The sequence below is a fragment of the Martes martes genome, assembly GCF_963455335.1.
Source record: "Martes martes genome assembly, chromosome: 3".
Taxonomy (NCBI): domain Eukaryota; kingdom Metazoa; phylum Chordata; class Mammalia; order Carnivora; family Mustelidae; genus Martes; species Martes martes.
The window spans coordinates 183,373,993-183,389,555 of NC_137890.1; the positions used below are offsets into that span (position 1 = coordinate 183,373,993).

The 15,563-nt window shown below is 36.5% G+C and overlaps 1 protein-coding gene across 3 annotated transcripts in view; it reads left to right on the forward strand.

Moving 5' to 3' along the window:
• HYCC2 (hyccin PI4KA lipid kinase complex subunit 2) overlaps positions 1-15,563 on the forward strand; it is a 70,078-nt gene that overhangs the window by 28,988 nt on the left and 25,527 nt on the right. For all 3 annotated transcript variants that reach the window (XM_080798906.1, XM_080798908.1, XM_080798907.1), the window contains exons 4-7: positions 4,751-4,828; positions 5,560-5,661; positions 10,727-10,906; positions 15,407-15,487. In XM_080798906.1, coding sequence (XP_080655032.1) covers positions 4,778-4,828; positions 5,560-5,661; positions 10,727-10,906; positions 15,407-15,487 — 414 coding nt within the window. In that variant the 5' untranslated portion in view covers positions 4,751-4,777. The remainder of the gene's footprint in view (positions 1-4,750; positions 4,829-5,559; positions 5,662-10,726; positions 10,907-15,406; positions 15,488-15,563) is intronic.

Below are 15,563 nucleotides of genomic sequence, written 5' to 3' on the forward strand. Positions count from 1 at the left end.
AAGAGAAATCCAGTAATAGAGATACAAGAGTTTATTTTTCAGTTCCATTTTGTCCATTGGAAATAAGTCCTTTTTGTCACCACTAAAATGAAATTATGCTTTTCTTCCTTACATGGTAATAAATTTATCATTAAGTATTTACCTCCTTTTCTGGGGCACTCTTCAGAGAGTGTGTAAAGTTCTGTTTTTCCCCTTAATCTTGTGGTCCACTGAGCTTGTTGGAAATAATGAAGTGATAAAGAGACATTACAAGTTATGTTAACAAAACAACCCCTTTTGTTTATACCTTCATAAGAGACTTGAGAGGATGGAGATGTTAGCAGGAGAAACTAACGTAGGTTTTGCTTTACTATACTTCATTTGAAGCTTAATAAAAATGTAACCCAGATTACTTATCTTCCAGGTACTTTGTAAGTAAAAAACATTTTTATTGTCAGTAGCTGTTCAGGTGTTTTAATTTCCAGAGACTTGGTAGGAACTGTCAGAGCAAATACTGTAGCAAGCCTCCAATTTTTAGTCTTCATACTATTGGGAAATTTGTATCTAGCTTTGGAAAGGGATACCAGTCCTTTCTCTGCATTGTAGCCAGATGAGCTTTTCTTTTCTTTCTTTTTTTTTTTTTTAAGATTTTATTTATTTATTTGACACAGAGAGAGAGAGCGCGCGCGCGCACAAGCAGGCAGAGTCGCAGGCAGAGGGAAGGAAAGAAGCAGGCTCCCCGCCGATCAAGGAGCCCCATGCGGGACTTGATCCCAGGACCCTGGGATTATGACCTGAGCCAAAGATAGCTGCTTAAGCGACTGAGCCACCCAGGCGTCCCAGCTGAGTTTTTCAAGCCTTGAGTCTTATTATTCATCTGCTTAATAACCTTAGCCCTGGGGCGCCTGGGTGGCTCAGTGGGTTAAAGCCTCTGCCTTCGGCTCAGGTCATGATCCCGGGGTCTTGGGATCGAGCCCCACATCGGGCTCTCTGCTCAGCGGGGGGCCTGCTTCCTCCTCTCTCTCTGCCTGCTTCTCTGCCTACTTGTGATCTCTGTCAAATAAAAAAATAAAATCTTTAAAAAAAAAATAACCTTAGCCCTTTCCACACTTAATGCAGACTACAAATTCCCATTTATACCATTTTCCCACCTTCAACTCTTGTCTCTTGCTCTCTGTGTTCTTGGTCTTCTTTTAGATTCTATAACTTCTAGGTTTCTTCTTGTGACAGGGCCTGTATATAGGGTCCTTGCCTTTTTCTAGAATGTTTTTTTCCAAATTCCTTAACTCTATTGATCTTTGTTACCTCAACTTACCTTAGAGAAGTCTTTTTTTATTCCTTCATCAATATTAGGTTCCTTTTATTATGCTTTTGTGTGTCTTTTCTTCTTCATCTCTTTCCAAAATTGGTGTTTAGTCTCCTACACTAGATAAATGATCTGTTATATAGTGAAACTATGTCTGGTTTTGTTTATCATTGTATTACCAACTATTAGCATAATGGCTGTTATAGTTGGTGTTTAAGAAATATTTATGGTATGGATCAATGAATTTCTGACTGACTCTTGCCTTTGCTTTTTAGTCAGTTGCTTCCTTGAGTTCTGAGAAACCATCAGAGGCAGCTACCTTAGGATATTTAGACAGTTGTTCACAAATTTTTTTTATTGAGGTATAATTTGCATAGAGTAAGAAGCACATTAATCATAGTTATATAATGGAATACATTTTTAGGTGAAGAACTAGGTTTCAGAAAGTATTTACTACCACTTAGTTGGTATAAAAGAAAAAGAGTTCTGACATTGATTTGAATAATCATTGTAATAAATGTATGAAACTTAGAAAATGACTTTTTCAAAGGGTATTATCTTTTGGATGTATGGTTGTGCTCTGTTTTGCGAAGTTATTTTTTATTATAATTTTTTATTTTTTTATTAATGTATAATGTATTATTAGCCCCAGGGGTACAGGTCTGTAAATCGCCGGGTCTACACATTTTACAGCACTCACCATAGCACATACCCTCCCCAATGTCCATAACAACCCCCCCCGCCCCCCCAACCCTCTGTTTGTTTTGTGAGATTAAGAGTCCCTTATGGTTTGTCTCCCTCCCGATCCCATCTTCTTTCATTTATTCTTTTCCTACCCCCCAAATCTCCCATGTTGCCTCTCAACTTCCTCATATCAGGGAGATCATATGATCATTGTCTTTCTCTGATTGACTTATTTCGCTAAGCATAATACCCTCTAGTTCCATCCACCTCATTGTGAAGTTATTTTTTTTTAATTTTTTTTTTAATTTATTTATTTGTTAGCGAGAGAGAGCGAGCGAGCACAGGCAGACAGAGTGGTAGGCAGAGGCAGAGGGAGAAGCAGGCTCCCCGCCGAGCAAGGAGCCCGATGTGGGACTCGATCCCAGGACGCTGGGATCATGACCTGAGCTAAAGGCAGCCGCTTAACCAACTGAGCCACCCAGGCGTCCCTGTGAAGTTATTTTTAAGAGTCTCATTTCTTCAGCAAGAGTCTGTAACTTGGGTGTCCATGTCTATTAATAATGGGCTTTAGTTGATCTGAACTCCCAGAAATTGCTTGCAAAATTGAGTATGTGTCGGTATGGCATTTTAATTTTTATGTAGTGTTCATTAATCCTTTTTGTCTTAAAGCTTGTTGTGGAACATTTCAAACTTATAACAAAGTGATGATAATAGTGCAGTGAAATTTGTGTACCAGTTATTCAGCTTGAGTGGGTATTAATTCATGGCCAATAGTATTTCATCTATACCTAATTCACTTTCCTTACTTGGTTCCCCTTGCCCCTGTCCTGATTATTTTAAGGCAAATCCCAGACATTATTTCACCAGTAAATATGTTAGTATGTAACTCTAAGAGACAAGCACTATTAAAAAAAAAAAAAGTAACTATAATACCATTATCAAATATAAAATAGCCTATAATAATTCCTTTTTTTTTTTTTAAGATTTTATTTATTTATTTGACAGAGAGAGAGAGAGACATCACAAGTAGGCAGAGAGGCAGGCAGAGAGAAAGGAGGAAGCAGGCTCCCCACTGAGCAGAGAGCCCGATGCGGGTCTCGATCCCAGGACCCTGAGATCATGACCTGAGCCGAAGGCAGAGGCTAAATTTAACCCACTGAGCCACCCAGGCGCCCCAATAATTCCTTAATATAATCAAATAACCAGTCATATTCAGTTTTTTCCAGTTGTGTCATGTTCTTTTTAATTGTTTGAATCAGAGTCCAAAAGAGATTCATTCTTTGGCTATTGATTTTTTTTAATCTCTCTTAATCTGTAGGTTTCCCTACTGTCTCTTTTTTCTCTGGCAATATATTTTGACTAAGTTCATCAGTCTATCTTTACAGCATTTGCTACTTGGAAATAAGGGACATGTCTTACTCTTTGTACTCCTCCCTTATACTTGGTATAGTGCATTATATAGAGACATTGAAGAATCCTTTTGGAATTGAAGGGAAGAATAAGGAAATCTGATGCCTTTTTTAAGGTAGAAATTCAGTGTGAAATTTGACATAGTCTTAGGAAATATTATCTTTTTAATAAAGAAACTTTTATTTCAGTTGCTTTGAAGATGTTTCCTTCCCCTTAAAGAAGTTCTTTATTTCATCTAGCTCTTTTTTTTTAAAAGATCTTATTTATTTATTCGACAGACAGAGATCACAAGTAGGCAGAGAAGCAGGAAGAGAGAGAGGAGGAAGCAGGCTCCCTGCTGAGCAGAGAGCCCGACGCGGAGCTCGATCCCAGGACCCTGGAATCATGACCCGAGCCAAAGGCAGAGGCTTTAACCCACTGAGCCACCCAGGCGCCCTCATCTAGTTCTTTTGAGCCTTTAAATTTAATTAAAAATGAAGACCTTTTAATTGTCTTCCTCACTTTAAAAATAATACATGCTTTTTTTTTTTTCTATAATTCAAGGTTACATGATTAGAGTATCCTCAATATTCCTTCTCTCAAAGGTAGACAATTTAATTTAGTATATATGTGCCAGGCTTTTTTCACATTTTATATGTATTTTTAATGGAATTATAGTTTATATAATTGTACAACTCGCTTTTTGTACTTGGACATCTTTCCGTTATAGGAAACATATAAATCCATTTTCTTCAAAGGCCTTATTCATATAGTACATATACATTTATAATCAGTTTGCTGAATATGTGACCCTTGATTTCTAGCTTTTCTGTCTTTGTCATTCATAATCTGTCACATGGTTTGTTCTGTGATATGTGACTAATTCCAGTTGTATATTTGGTGGAGGCTCTAAAGGTAGACTTTTCATTCATCTTGGGTAACGTGCAGTTTGATTTCACTAAACTTGTTTTTGCCACTTTGAAATATGATTGTGGAGGAAAATATAAACGTATTAGGGACTGGACGCCTGGGTGACTCAGTTGTTATGTGTCTGCCTTCTGCTCAGGTCATGATCTCAGTGTTCTGGGATGGAGCCTCACATAGGGCTCCCTGCTCAGTGGGGAGTCTGCTTCCCTGTCTCTGCCTACTTGTGATCTTTCTCTCTGTGTCTAATAAATAAATAAAATCTTTAAAAAAAAGTATTAGGGAAATAGGTTTCAAATGTACCACTAAAAATAGAATTTATTTCTTAAATATAAATTTGTTTTAATTGAGCTCCAGTCTGAAGTATGTGCTAGGTTAGTTTCTTTGTTGAAGAAAGGTGCACATCATTTACCTTTGGTAGTTGAAGTACCCAGTGCTATCCTCAAGTTCAGTGCTTTTTTCTTTCAGAAATAAAAGAGGAATAGAGGGTAGAAGATGCTGGGATCTGAACGTGGTGTTGTGGAAGAATGGTTATCAGAATTCAAGGTAAGTTGGATTGAGGATAAGAATGTGTCATATGATTCTGTATGTCAGTAATTCAAACAATAAATACAAGTGTTCTGTGAAACTGAAATAAATGCTATGATATGAAGTAGAAATGGCACAATGTGAAATAATGTGTTTCTTTTTTTTTTTGAAATAATGTGTTTCTATATTTGTAACTCTTTAAAAAGGCACTAAGGTGGATAATGACTGGAAGGTAATATATGAAAATGAAAATAGGATTACTGAGAGGTTATATGAATTTTTAAATACATTCAATAAAAGGGGAAGCTTCCAAGCTTTAATAAGGCACAGATGTAGGATTTGTGCCTTACATTTTTATTTCCTGTAATTAAAAATCACCCAGTGATTTGATTTAAAACTGTAATTTCTGAATACTATAGAAATTGTTTTGTAAACATAAAATCCAAGAATTAAAATATATCCTATACTTACTTTTTTTTAGAGTAGATTATTTGGGGTGACCTATTTTCAGCAAATCTTGATACAGTGTGTGATTTCTAATCATTTTTCATGGTTGAGTAGTTTGAAGAACTATATACTATAACATTCTAAGTTAATTTGTTTTATTAGTTCTCGTTATTTCTTGTATTATTTTTACTTTTCTTAGTTGACTCTATCATAAATCTTTTCAAGAGGAACTGAGGTAAAACAAATTTCCTCATTTCCCAAATACTAAGTTTGCTTTTGATTTCCTTGGATGTTTCTTTTAGGCATTACCTGACACTCAGATCACCAGTTATGCAGCAACTTTACACCGGAAAAAGACACTGGTACCAGCCCTCTATAAAGTTATTCAAGATTCAAATAATGAGGTAGGAAAGTTTGTAAGAAAAACAGTTTTAACATAGTGAGATGAAATATGTGTACTAAAATGCATATGTAAGTTTTGTAGTTCTCCCTTTTTAAAAATCTTTCTTATGGGACTGGAAAACTTTCTGCTGTGTTTCATTCTGATAGTTGCTTTGGCTTCCCTTTGCCCTCCCTCTTATTATTTTAAGTGTTTTGATCAGGTTTGTTTCTGTTCAGGACTGTATGTTTTGGTTCTTGATTTGAATGACCATCATCTCATTGGGTTACTTATTTAATTTGAAACTTCTCTGTTTCCTGTTTGGAATGCTTCCTTTTCTGGAATCCCAATTTTAGCCATACACTGATTCAAAGTTTTTTATTTTAAGTATTGTTTGCAGTTGTTCTATTGATGATATAGAACTGTGTATATTTCTCCTATCTGTGAACTCAAGCTGGTAACGTGAAATGATGCTGCTAGTAAATTTAGCTTGAAATGATTGGAGAAAGCACTATTTAGCGTTAAGTAGTAAAGATCAGTAAACTTAGAAAAAGAGTTTCCTATTACTCAACTTTGCTATTGAAGGGGGAAATGCAGTTATTTTATCTATATGTTAATTTATGCAAAATACACACATTATCTTTCCATTAACACAATAGTATGACACAGTTTTATCACCACTGGATTCGTGTATGCTTTAAAATGAAAATGAAAGGAACACACAGGAAAGTAGCTTCTTATCTTCCCAGATACAGCCTCCAAGAGTGCCTCAGCTGTGTACTGGAATGAGTTTGAAGAAGTTCAGGTAATCATCTCCTAACCAGCAGCTTAATTTAAAGTGCATCTTACTTTTTGTCCTACCACTAAAAGCTTGCTTATTGACCTCTTCCTCTCCTGTCTCCTAAACTTGGATTGGCTCTCAGTTAGGCTTGCATCTGTTGCTATTTGTAGCAGCAACTGCAGGATTCATTTGCTTCTTTTTCTCTTGCTGTGTATTTATGAATGTTTTATAACTTTAGGTGTGGTAATATGTATTATATATATATTCATATCCTTTTTGGTTAGGAGTTTTCAAAATTCTGTTTGAATAATGAATGTGTGTATTTCCTGCCCCTTGTTTTGCACTGTCTTAACATTTAAGCTTTGCTTGTTAAAATTTGTTTTATGCTTTCTCTTTAGATTGTAAGCTCTTCACGGGCAGTGGTCTTATATTCTATATTTATTACTTTCCTAGAATATATTTTGTCATGTACATGATAAACACTTAAAATATTAATTAGAAGAATAGTAAAACACAAAATGACATTCTAAAATGCTGTCGTATTCGTTAGGACTCATAAGTATATAAAAAGGATTGGTTTTCTTTTTTCCTTTGTACTTTAGAAGATATGACATTAAAAAAGTTATTCACATTTCTTTATAATGTAATTCTTTGCAATACTTATGTGTGAGACCTTGTCATGGCTAGAACTGGGAAAAATTACAGCTTGAGCGGTTCAGGCTCAACAGCAGTCACTGTAATCATCCAGGTACCAGAGCAGATCTGTTTTTCCATGTCTTCTCTTGTCAGTTCATAAAGTTCTAACCATGTCGTCCTATTTCAGAAAAGCAGAATGTTTAGCTCTATAGCATCACAAACCAATTCTGGACCTTAATCCTAAAAGGAAGCCCTTTTAGTCCTGATTTTGTTATATTCTGAAACACAATCAACTGTTTTATTTAGTTAACAGGAAATTATTTCAGAAAATTATCACATGCCATATATAATATCAATTGAAACATATGACAGTCTTATGAAGAGTTTTGCTTTAAAGACCTTTAAAGTTCTTCAGAAAGTGAATTTCCTAGTTTGGTATTATAAATGTATTGAATAGTTTTTCTCCTTTCCCTTGTTCCAGACCCTTTGGACACTCCAGCAGTTCTTCCATTTCAAGGAGCTCTCCATCCAGTCTGTTAATCCTATCACTTCTTCCTGATTTGATTGTCTTTCCTTCTTCCCTCACGTATCTCACTTTTCTCTTCACCCAGCTGAATTTTCATGGTACATCATCCTCTGTTTCCTTGCAAACATTCTTAGCTCCTTTGCTTCTCATTCCATTAATTTTTCTTCTTTGGGAAAATCTCAACACTGGATAAAACCCAGCTGTTCATCTTCACACTTGTACCTGAGCAGCTGAACATACTTGGAGAAATCAGCTGCAACAACTTTGTTGACTCTCTCCACTTTTATCTTTTATTTATTTAGTTTTTGAGAGAGAGAGAGAATCAGAAGCAGACTCTGGCTCAGCAGGGAGCCTGCCACAGAGCAGATACCGGGCTCATGACCTGAGCTGAAATCAGGAGTCAGATCCTTAACAACTGAGCCACCCAGGGACCCCTAGTCCTGCATTTAAAGTGCATAAAGTCGGGGCTCCTGGGTGGCTCAGTTGGTTAAGTGTCCTAACTCTGGATTTTGGTTGAAGTTATGATCTCAGGGTGTTGGGATTGAGGCTCCCCATTGGACCCCGTGCTCAGCGGGGAGTTTGCTTGAGAGATTCTCTCTTTCCATTTCCCTCTCTCTAAAATAAATCTTTTTAAAAAAAATGTAGGACTAAAAATCTCAGTCACATGATACTGTCCTGCAGTCTTGCTTTACCTTCTTGGTACACTGTCCCCACTATGGATTTTACACATTCCCTTTCCTCATTAGTCTTACCTTCCTTTCCGTCATCTTCAGCTTGCTTTCTATATCATTAAAAAAGAAGGAGGTTGGGGCGCCTGGGTGGCTCAGTGGGTTAAAGCCTCTGCCTTCGGCTCAGGTCATGATCCCAGGGTCCTGGGATCGAGCCCCGTATCGGGCTCTCTGCTCAGCAGGGAGCCTGCTTCCTCCTCTCTCTGCCTACTTGTGATCTCTGTCTGTCAAATAAATAAATAAAATCTTTAAAAAAAAAAAAAAAAGAAGGAGGTAATTGGGAACTCTCTTTTCATATCTACCACTTTACCAGCTTCTCCACCTACATTCTCCTGCCTTTTCTCCTCTGATGGATGAAGTGTCCCAGTTTGCATCGAAGACTATCTTCCACTTAGGCCTGGATCACAGCTTCTCTGGCCACCTCAAAGATTGTTCCTGCAATTACACCTTTTCTTTCCCTCATCATTGATTTCCCACCAAAAGTTATTGGATTGCCAGCTACTCCTCCTCCCCCTTTAAAAAAAAAAAAAAGCAGATTAAAACTTTTGGTTTTGCTATTCCTAATTAAAATGTGGTTTCTTACATTCCACTGTGGTTCTTGCTACTGAGGAAGGGAACTTAAGGTCTTTATAACAGAAGCAAATTGTAATTGGGGTGACTGGGTGACTCATTCGGTCAAGTGTGTGACTCTTGATCTCAGGGTCATGAGTTTGAGCCCCACGTGTAGTGTAGAGTTTACTTAAAAAGGAAAAAAATTATAGTTGTACTATGGCTAATAAAATTTAGAGACAGCAATTTTGGAGTCTCTACTGAAGAGAAAAATAATTTGAAACACGGATATATATTTTTAATAAATAAATTTATGAGAACAGTGATCTTTAATTCCCCAAAAGAGCTGATTGTTTTTGTCAGTGCTTTAAAAAGATGTCAGCAGTTGACTATTTTCAGAAATTACTTCATCACTGACACTATGTGGAATATGCTATCTGTAATTAAACAATCTTCACCTTCTACCCTCCACCTTTATTCTAGTATAAGAAATGTGGTATAGTGGGAGTCAGCTTGGTGTCGGAAGACCTGAGTTTTAAGTATCTTCTTCTACCACTACTTCTGTGACTTTGGGCAAATTGTCTGACTGGTTGAGATTTCTGTGTAAGGGGAAAATTGGAATTTTTTAAAGAGTTTAAATATTACTGGGATGCCTGGCTGGCTCAGTTGGAAGAATATGTGACTCTTGGTGTTGGAGCTGTAAGTTCAAGCCCATGTTGGATGTAGAGATTACTTAAAAATAAAAAAATCTTTTAAAATATACTATAGTAGTGATTTCAAATAAAGAGCCTTAGTAGTTACTAGATAACTGGGGTGTGTGTATTTGTAAATTTTCTTTAGCTTTCCTTAAGAGCTATGCTTAATTCCTCTAAATACATTAACTGTATGATTAACATTGTATTTGTTTACTTTTAATTTACAGTTGTGAAAATATTGACTTATTCTAGAGTGTTAGATTATTACATATATAACTGCATTTAAGCAGATTTCCAAATGTGTATGCATTATTTAATCATTCAGAATAGAGTTAAGCATATAAATACTAATGATTCATTTTTTAAGTTAAAATTTAAACATAATTTTATAGTTTCCTGTCAGTGTTTTATTTGCACTGTAAAATCATACCCAGTTTTGTATAGACTGTAAATATTTCAACAAAACCATCTAGATTGGTAGTAGGAAAAAGGGAGAGGTTTATTTAAACGACTTGTTTTCTTAGTTTTCAAGGTGATGAAGATCCTCATAAGTCATAGGGAAACTATATGAAAAATTAAACACTGGAAAAGCTGTTTCTTTATACTTGCCTTCTTTTCAAAAATCTTCAAATACATGTAATTAAAATTTAAGTCAGTCTTAAAACATAAAAGCAATTTGTTTGTTTTACTTGTATTCAAAATATTAGCTAGCATTTTGGATGTCTAAGTATTATATATTGCAAAATCCCTTTCTTGATTTTATTTAAATCATAGTCTATGTTGAGATTTAAAGATTATTTCCAACAAGAGCATTTGAAGTTATTTTCTTCCAATATGGAATATCCTCCAAATGGAGGATAGGAAGGGCAAGTAATAATAGAAAAGGAAACTTACTCAATACAAATGTAGTACATTGGTGAAATAATTAATAAATTTAATGATACAGTGTATTGAAAGATATGTTGATATGGGCACAAAATTCTTATAGCTAGTAGATTGGTCAGTTTAATATGTAGTCTGTACATAGAGATTAAGGTTTGGGTCCCATTGATTCAACAATGCAAAAATATTGAAAATTTATTTTTAAAATATACATATATATATGCATCAAAAACAAAAAACACAATGACAGCCAAAAGAATGGAAATAGCTAATGCACTTTATTTTTCTTTTAGCTTCTGGAGCCTGTCTGCCACCAGCTGTTTGAGCTCTACCGTAGCTCTGAAGTTCGACTTAAGAGGTTCACACTGCAGTTCTTGCCCGAATTGATGTGGGTTTATTTACGGCTCACAGTTAGCCGAGACAGACAGAGTAATGGTTGCATTGAAGCACTTCTGTTAGGAATTTACAATTTGGTAAGTTGAAAATGATAGTTTGGGAAATTTTAAATATATTTTATTTAAAGTCTTCTGAGGTAATAGTTTAATACTTACAGGCACCTGGGTGGCTCAGTGGGTTGAACATCCAACTCTTGATTTTGGCTCAGGTGATGATCTCAGGGTCATGACATCAAGCCCCACGTCTAGGATTCTCTCCCTCTTCCGTTGTCCCTCACTTCCTCACTTATGTACATGCACTCTCTGTCTCTCTCTCTCAAAAAAAAACCAGACACCAAAAGAATACTTACAAAAAAAATGAATTGAGAGGTTTACTGAATAATTTATTTAGGTTAATATAACTGAGTCTAGAGAGACTTAATAAGTATTTGCTGATAATGGTATTTTATAAAGTAGGTGAAATTACTAGAATTGATAGTGTTAATATTTTGTGACTTTAAGTTTCTTTATCTGACCAATGTTTCTGAGTGTGCTGCATTTAAAATTTTTGCAATTATTTCTAATAATCATTTGATAATATATGTTTTTGATACTCTACTGTTTGAAACTCTTTTTCTAAGAGATTCTTAATTACCATAAACCTTATTCTGGGTTTTTTTCTTCAAGTGTCCAGTTAGAACATTGCTATTGAAATTCCTGCTCTTTTTCTCTGTGTTCAGTACTCATGGTAAACAAGCATTCCACATAATAAAATTAAGTTTACTAGTTGAGAGGTAAAGTACCTCACAGGGGCACCTGGGTGGCTCAGTGGGTTAAAGCCTCTGCCTTCAGCCAGGTCATGATCCCAGGGTCCTGGGATCGAGCCCCACGTCGGGCTCTCCGCTCGGCGGGGAGCCTGCCTCCTCCCCTCTCTCTCTCTGCCTGCCTCTCTGCCTATTTGTGATCTGTCTGTCAAATAAATAAAAATAAAATCCTTTTTTTTTTTTAAAGATTTTATTTATTTATTTGACAGAGATCACAAGTAGGCAGAGAGGCAGGCAGAGAGAGAGGAGGGGGCAGGCTCCCCGCCGAGCAGAGAGCCCGATGCGGGGCTCGATCCCAGGACCCTGGGATCATGACCTGAGCTGAAGGCAGAGGCTTAACCCACTGAGCCACCCAGGCGCCCCTAAAAATAAAATCTTTAAAGTACCTCACAAAACATTGAGTCTCCCAGTAAATAAATACTCTTCTATACCACTGCTTAGTCTTCAAAGTATTATCCCTTAAAAAGTCATTAGAAAACATTTCTATCACTGTAACATATATCTGGAGGAAGCGGCCTTTGGAATCACTTGTATTTTGTTTAAAACCAGACCTAGCCATTTATTGGCTGCATTAAATTTGGGCATGCTACTTAATATCTTCACTTCCGTTGCTTCATCTGTAAAACAGAAATAAAACATTGTTAGTTGAATTAAAAACAAATAGAATCTGCATGTTGCCTGAGGAATTTAATAAATGTCATTAGCAGCAGCAGTAGTAGTAGTAGTATGAAAATTAAGGGTGAGTTTTTTAACATGAAAAACTAGTCTAGGTATAAAAGTCTGTTTCTAACTTGCCTGATTGTTTTTTCTTTTAAAGCAGAAAATTTAGGGGTGCCTGGGTGGCTCAGTTGTTAAGAGTATGCCTTTGGCTCGGGTCATGATCCCAGGGTCCTGGGATTGATCCCCACTTAGGGCTCCCTGCTTGGTGGGAGGCCTACCTTTTCCTCTCCCACTCCCCCTGCTTCTGTTCGTTTGTGTCTCTCTCCTTCTGTCAAATAAATAAATAAAATCTTTAAAATAAATAAATAAAGCAGGAAATTTGTTTCATATATTACCCTCTCCTCTAGTGTTTAGCACAGGCACTTAATAGATGTTTATTGATTTAATAATTAAATTTAGTGTTTTAGATTATGCTGAAAATTAAGTTATCCTTTAATTTGTTCGTGTACTGAAATTCACTAGTGGGACAAATGAAGCAAATATTTTTATAGCAGAATACTGACAAGTTCTTGACAGTGCTTGTTGGTGCTATGATTTAATTATCTTTTAGCATCTTAGAAATAGGTACTATAAAGTAAATGCTCAATTATATCTCAGAAGTGTAACCAGGCTTCTTTCTTCTATTTCCCTTTCTGTCTGTGTTCTCTCTCCTCTGTGGCCCTCAGTTTTTCTTATTGCACTGGGTTTTTTTCATATATTTCTTTCTCCTCCTGCCCTCCCCAGAACTTCTCCCTTGCTTCACATAGCCCCAGGGGAAGTTTTATATTGCCCTCAGCTTAAACAAATTTCAGAACATCCTTCTTCAGAGATATATGTAAATATAAATAAAAATTATTTGGTTTAATTTGAAATTTAGGAATAAAAATTAAAGTTTTATTGCCTAACTTAAATTAGGTCCGTTCACCTTACTGTAGACTTCCTCTGAGTCACAATGGCCCAAATGTGGTAGTAACTAGTTTGACTATACAGTCGTAAAATGACCTCCCTAAGGAATTTTTAAACCCATTTTCCTGCCAAAATTGGAGGTACGACCATTGTTCACATATAATTGGTACTCTCCTGTGACATATTAAACTCAGAAATGAGCCCTACAGGGAAGTTCTTTTGGGTTTGTGTTTTGTTGACTGTAGTTTTTATTGTTGTTTCTTCCTTTTGTGCTGTGTAACTGCTCACTCTCTCTCTAACTTCTAGGTACACTGAGGGGAGCAGCCTTTTCTCTCTGGGTTTTATGCTAGTTATGTATACTAATAAGAGTTGTCAAAGAAGCAGACTAAAATGAGGCAGTGGAGAAAAGGAGTGATGCCGGAGGATTTCAGCCCTCTATTTGCTAGTGTCTGTAGGCAGATCTTCATTGATACCTGTAGAAAACTGGAAGTGCCAGAGACTGTAGAAATGAAGGACACCAGTGTCCTTTTCATTGAATGATAGAATGCTTTTTTTTTTTCTTTTTAAGATTTTATTTATTTGTCAGAGAGAGTGAGCACTAGCAGGGGTAGCAGCAGACAGAGGGAGAAGCAGGCTCCCAGCTGAGCAGGGAACCCAATACAGGACTTGATGCCAGGACCCAGGTGTCATGACCTGAGCCAAAGGCAAACACTTAAATGGCTGAGGCACCCAGTCGTCCCAGATAAAATGCTTTTAAAAGAGAGCACAAGAATTTTTTTTTTAAAGAGCCTTTTTTTTTTTTAAGATTTTATTTATTTACTTGACAGACAGAGATCAGAAGCAGGCAGAGAGGCAGGCATAGAGAGGAGGAAGCAGGCTCCCTGCTGAGCAGAGAGCCCAGTGTGGGGCTCCATCCCAGGACCCTGGGATCATGATCTGAGCCGAAGGCAGAGGCTTTAACCCACTGAGCCATCCAGGCGCCCCAGCACAAGAATTTTTTTGCAGTTCAGTAGAAATTAACTAATTATGAACTTAATCACAGGGACTAATATTCATTATGTAAAATTTTTTTCATTATGTTAATATTTAACTTAATTCAGGTCATTAGTCTTTTGCTAAATAATTGTGACAGTTTCTTCTAGTCAGGATTCATCCTGTGTTAAAATATTCTGTTTTTCTCATTTATAAGTGTATTTCTTGGCTAAAACATATAATCTGTTTTGACTCAGATCTAATCACTTAATCTCCCTGTCCTGTCTGTATATTTAACATGAAAATTGATTTGTGTGCTTGCTTCATGTCTCTGCTATCACATTGCATTTGATTTAGCTATAGTATTGTGCTCCATATCTCTCAAAGGGTAACTCAACTACTAAACGGTGTAAATTTGGTTAGAAAAGATACACTAGGGTAGTAATACTCTTTTTTTTTTTTTTTTTAAGATTTTGTTTATTTGTCAGAGAGAGAGTGTGAGCACAAGCAGGGGCAGCGTCAGGCAAGGGGAGAAGCAGACTCCCCACTGAGCAAGGAGCTCCATGTGGGACTTGATCCCAGGATCCTGGGATCATGACCTGAGCCAAAGGCAGATGCTTAATCGACTGAGCCACCCAGACACCCCAAGCCTGAGTATTTTTATACTAGGTTTGATGAAGAGTGGAAAGTTGTCAGAAAATATGATGGGTTATAAAGGGAATGATTAAGGGTGAACTTGGGAGAAACTTAGTAAGGCCTGTTTGTTTGGATTCCTCTTAAAGTTTCTTGTTCTTCAGAGAAAAGGATGCATCTTTCTTCTTGGGGGGCACCTCTTAAATGAGGGTCTTTTTTTTTAAGATTTTATTTATTTCTATGAGAGAAGATGGGGGGAGGGGCAATAGGAGAGGAAGAAGTAGGCTCCTTGCTGAGCAAGGAGCACCTCCCCCTCCCATGCAGGCTTGCTTGATGCAGGCTCCATCCCAGGGCTCCATCCTAGCACCCTGGAATTGTGACCTGAGCCCAAGGCAGATGCTTAACCAACTGAGCCACCCAGTTGTCCCTATTCTTTATGTACTACTCTTTCTAAAAATTTTCCTTAGTTGCCAATGATATATTAGGTAAATTAAGAAAGAAGTTACTATTTTTTACAATATAGTCCTGTGATTATTTATCTTTGTATATTATTTTTTAACTATAGGAAATTGCTGATAAAGATGGAAACAATAAAGTTCTATCTTTTACTATCCCTTCTTTATCCAAGCCTTCAATATACCATGAGGTAAGTAAGATTAGAAAGGTAGAATTATTTAAAATTATATTGAGTAAGAGATGAAAGTCAATTTTTTATCAGAGAT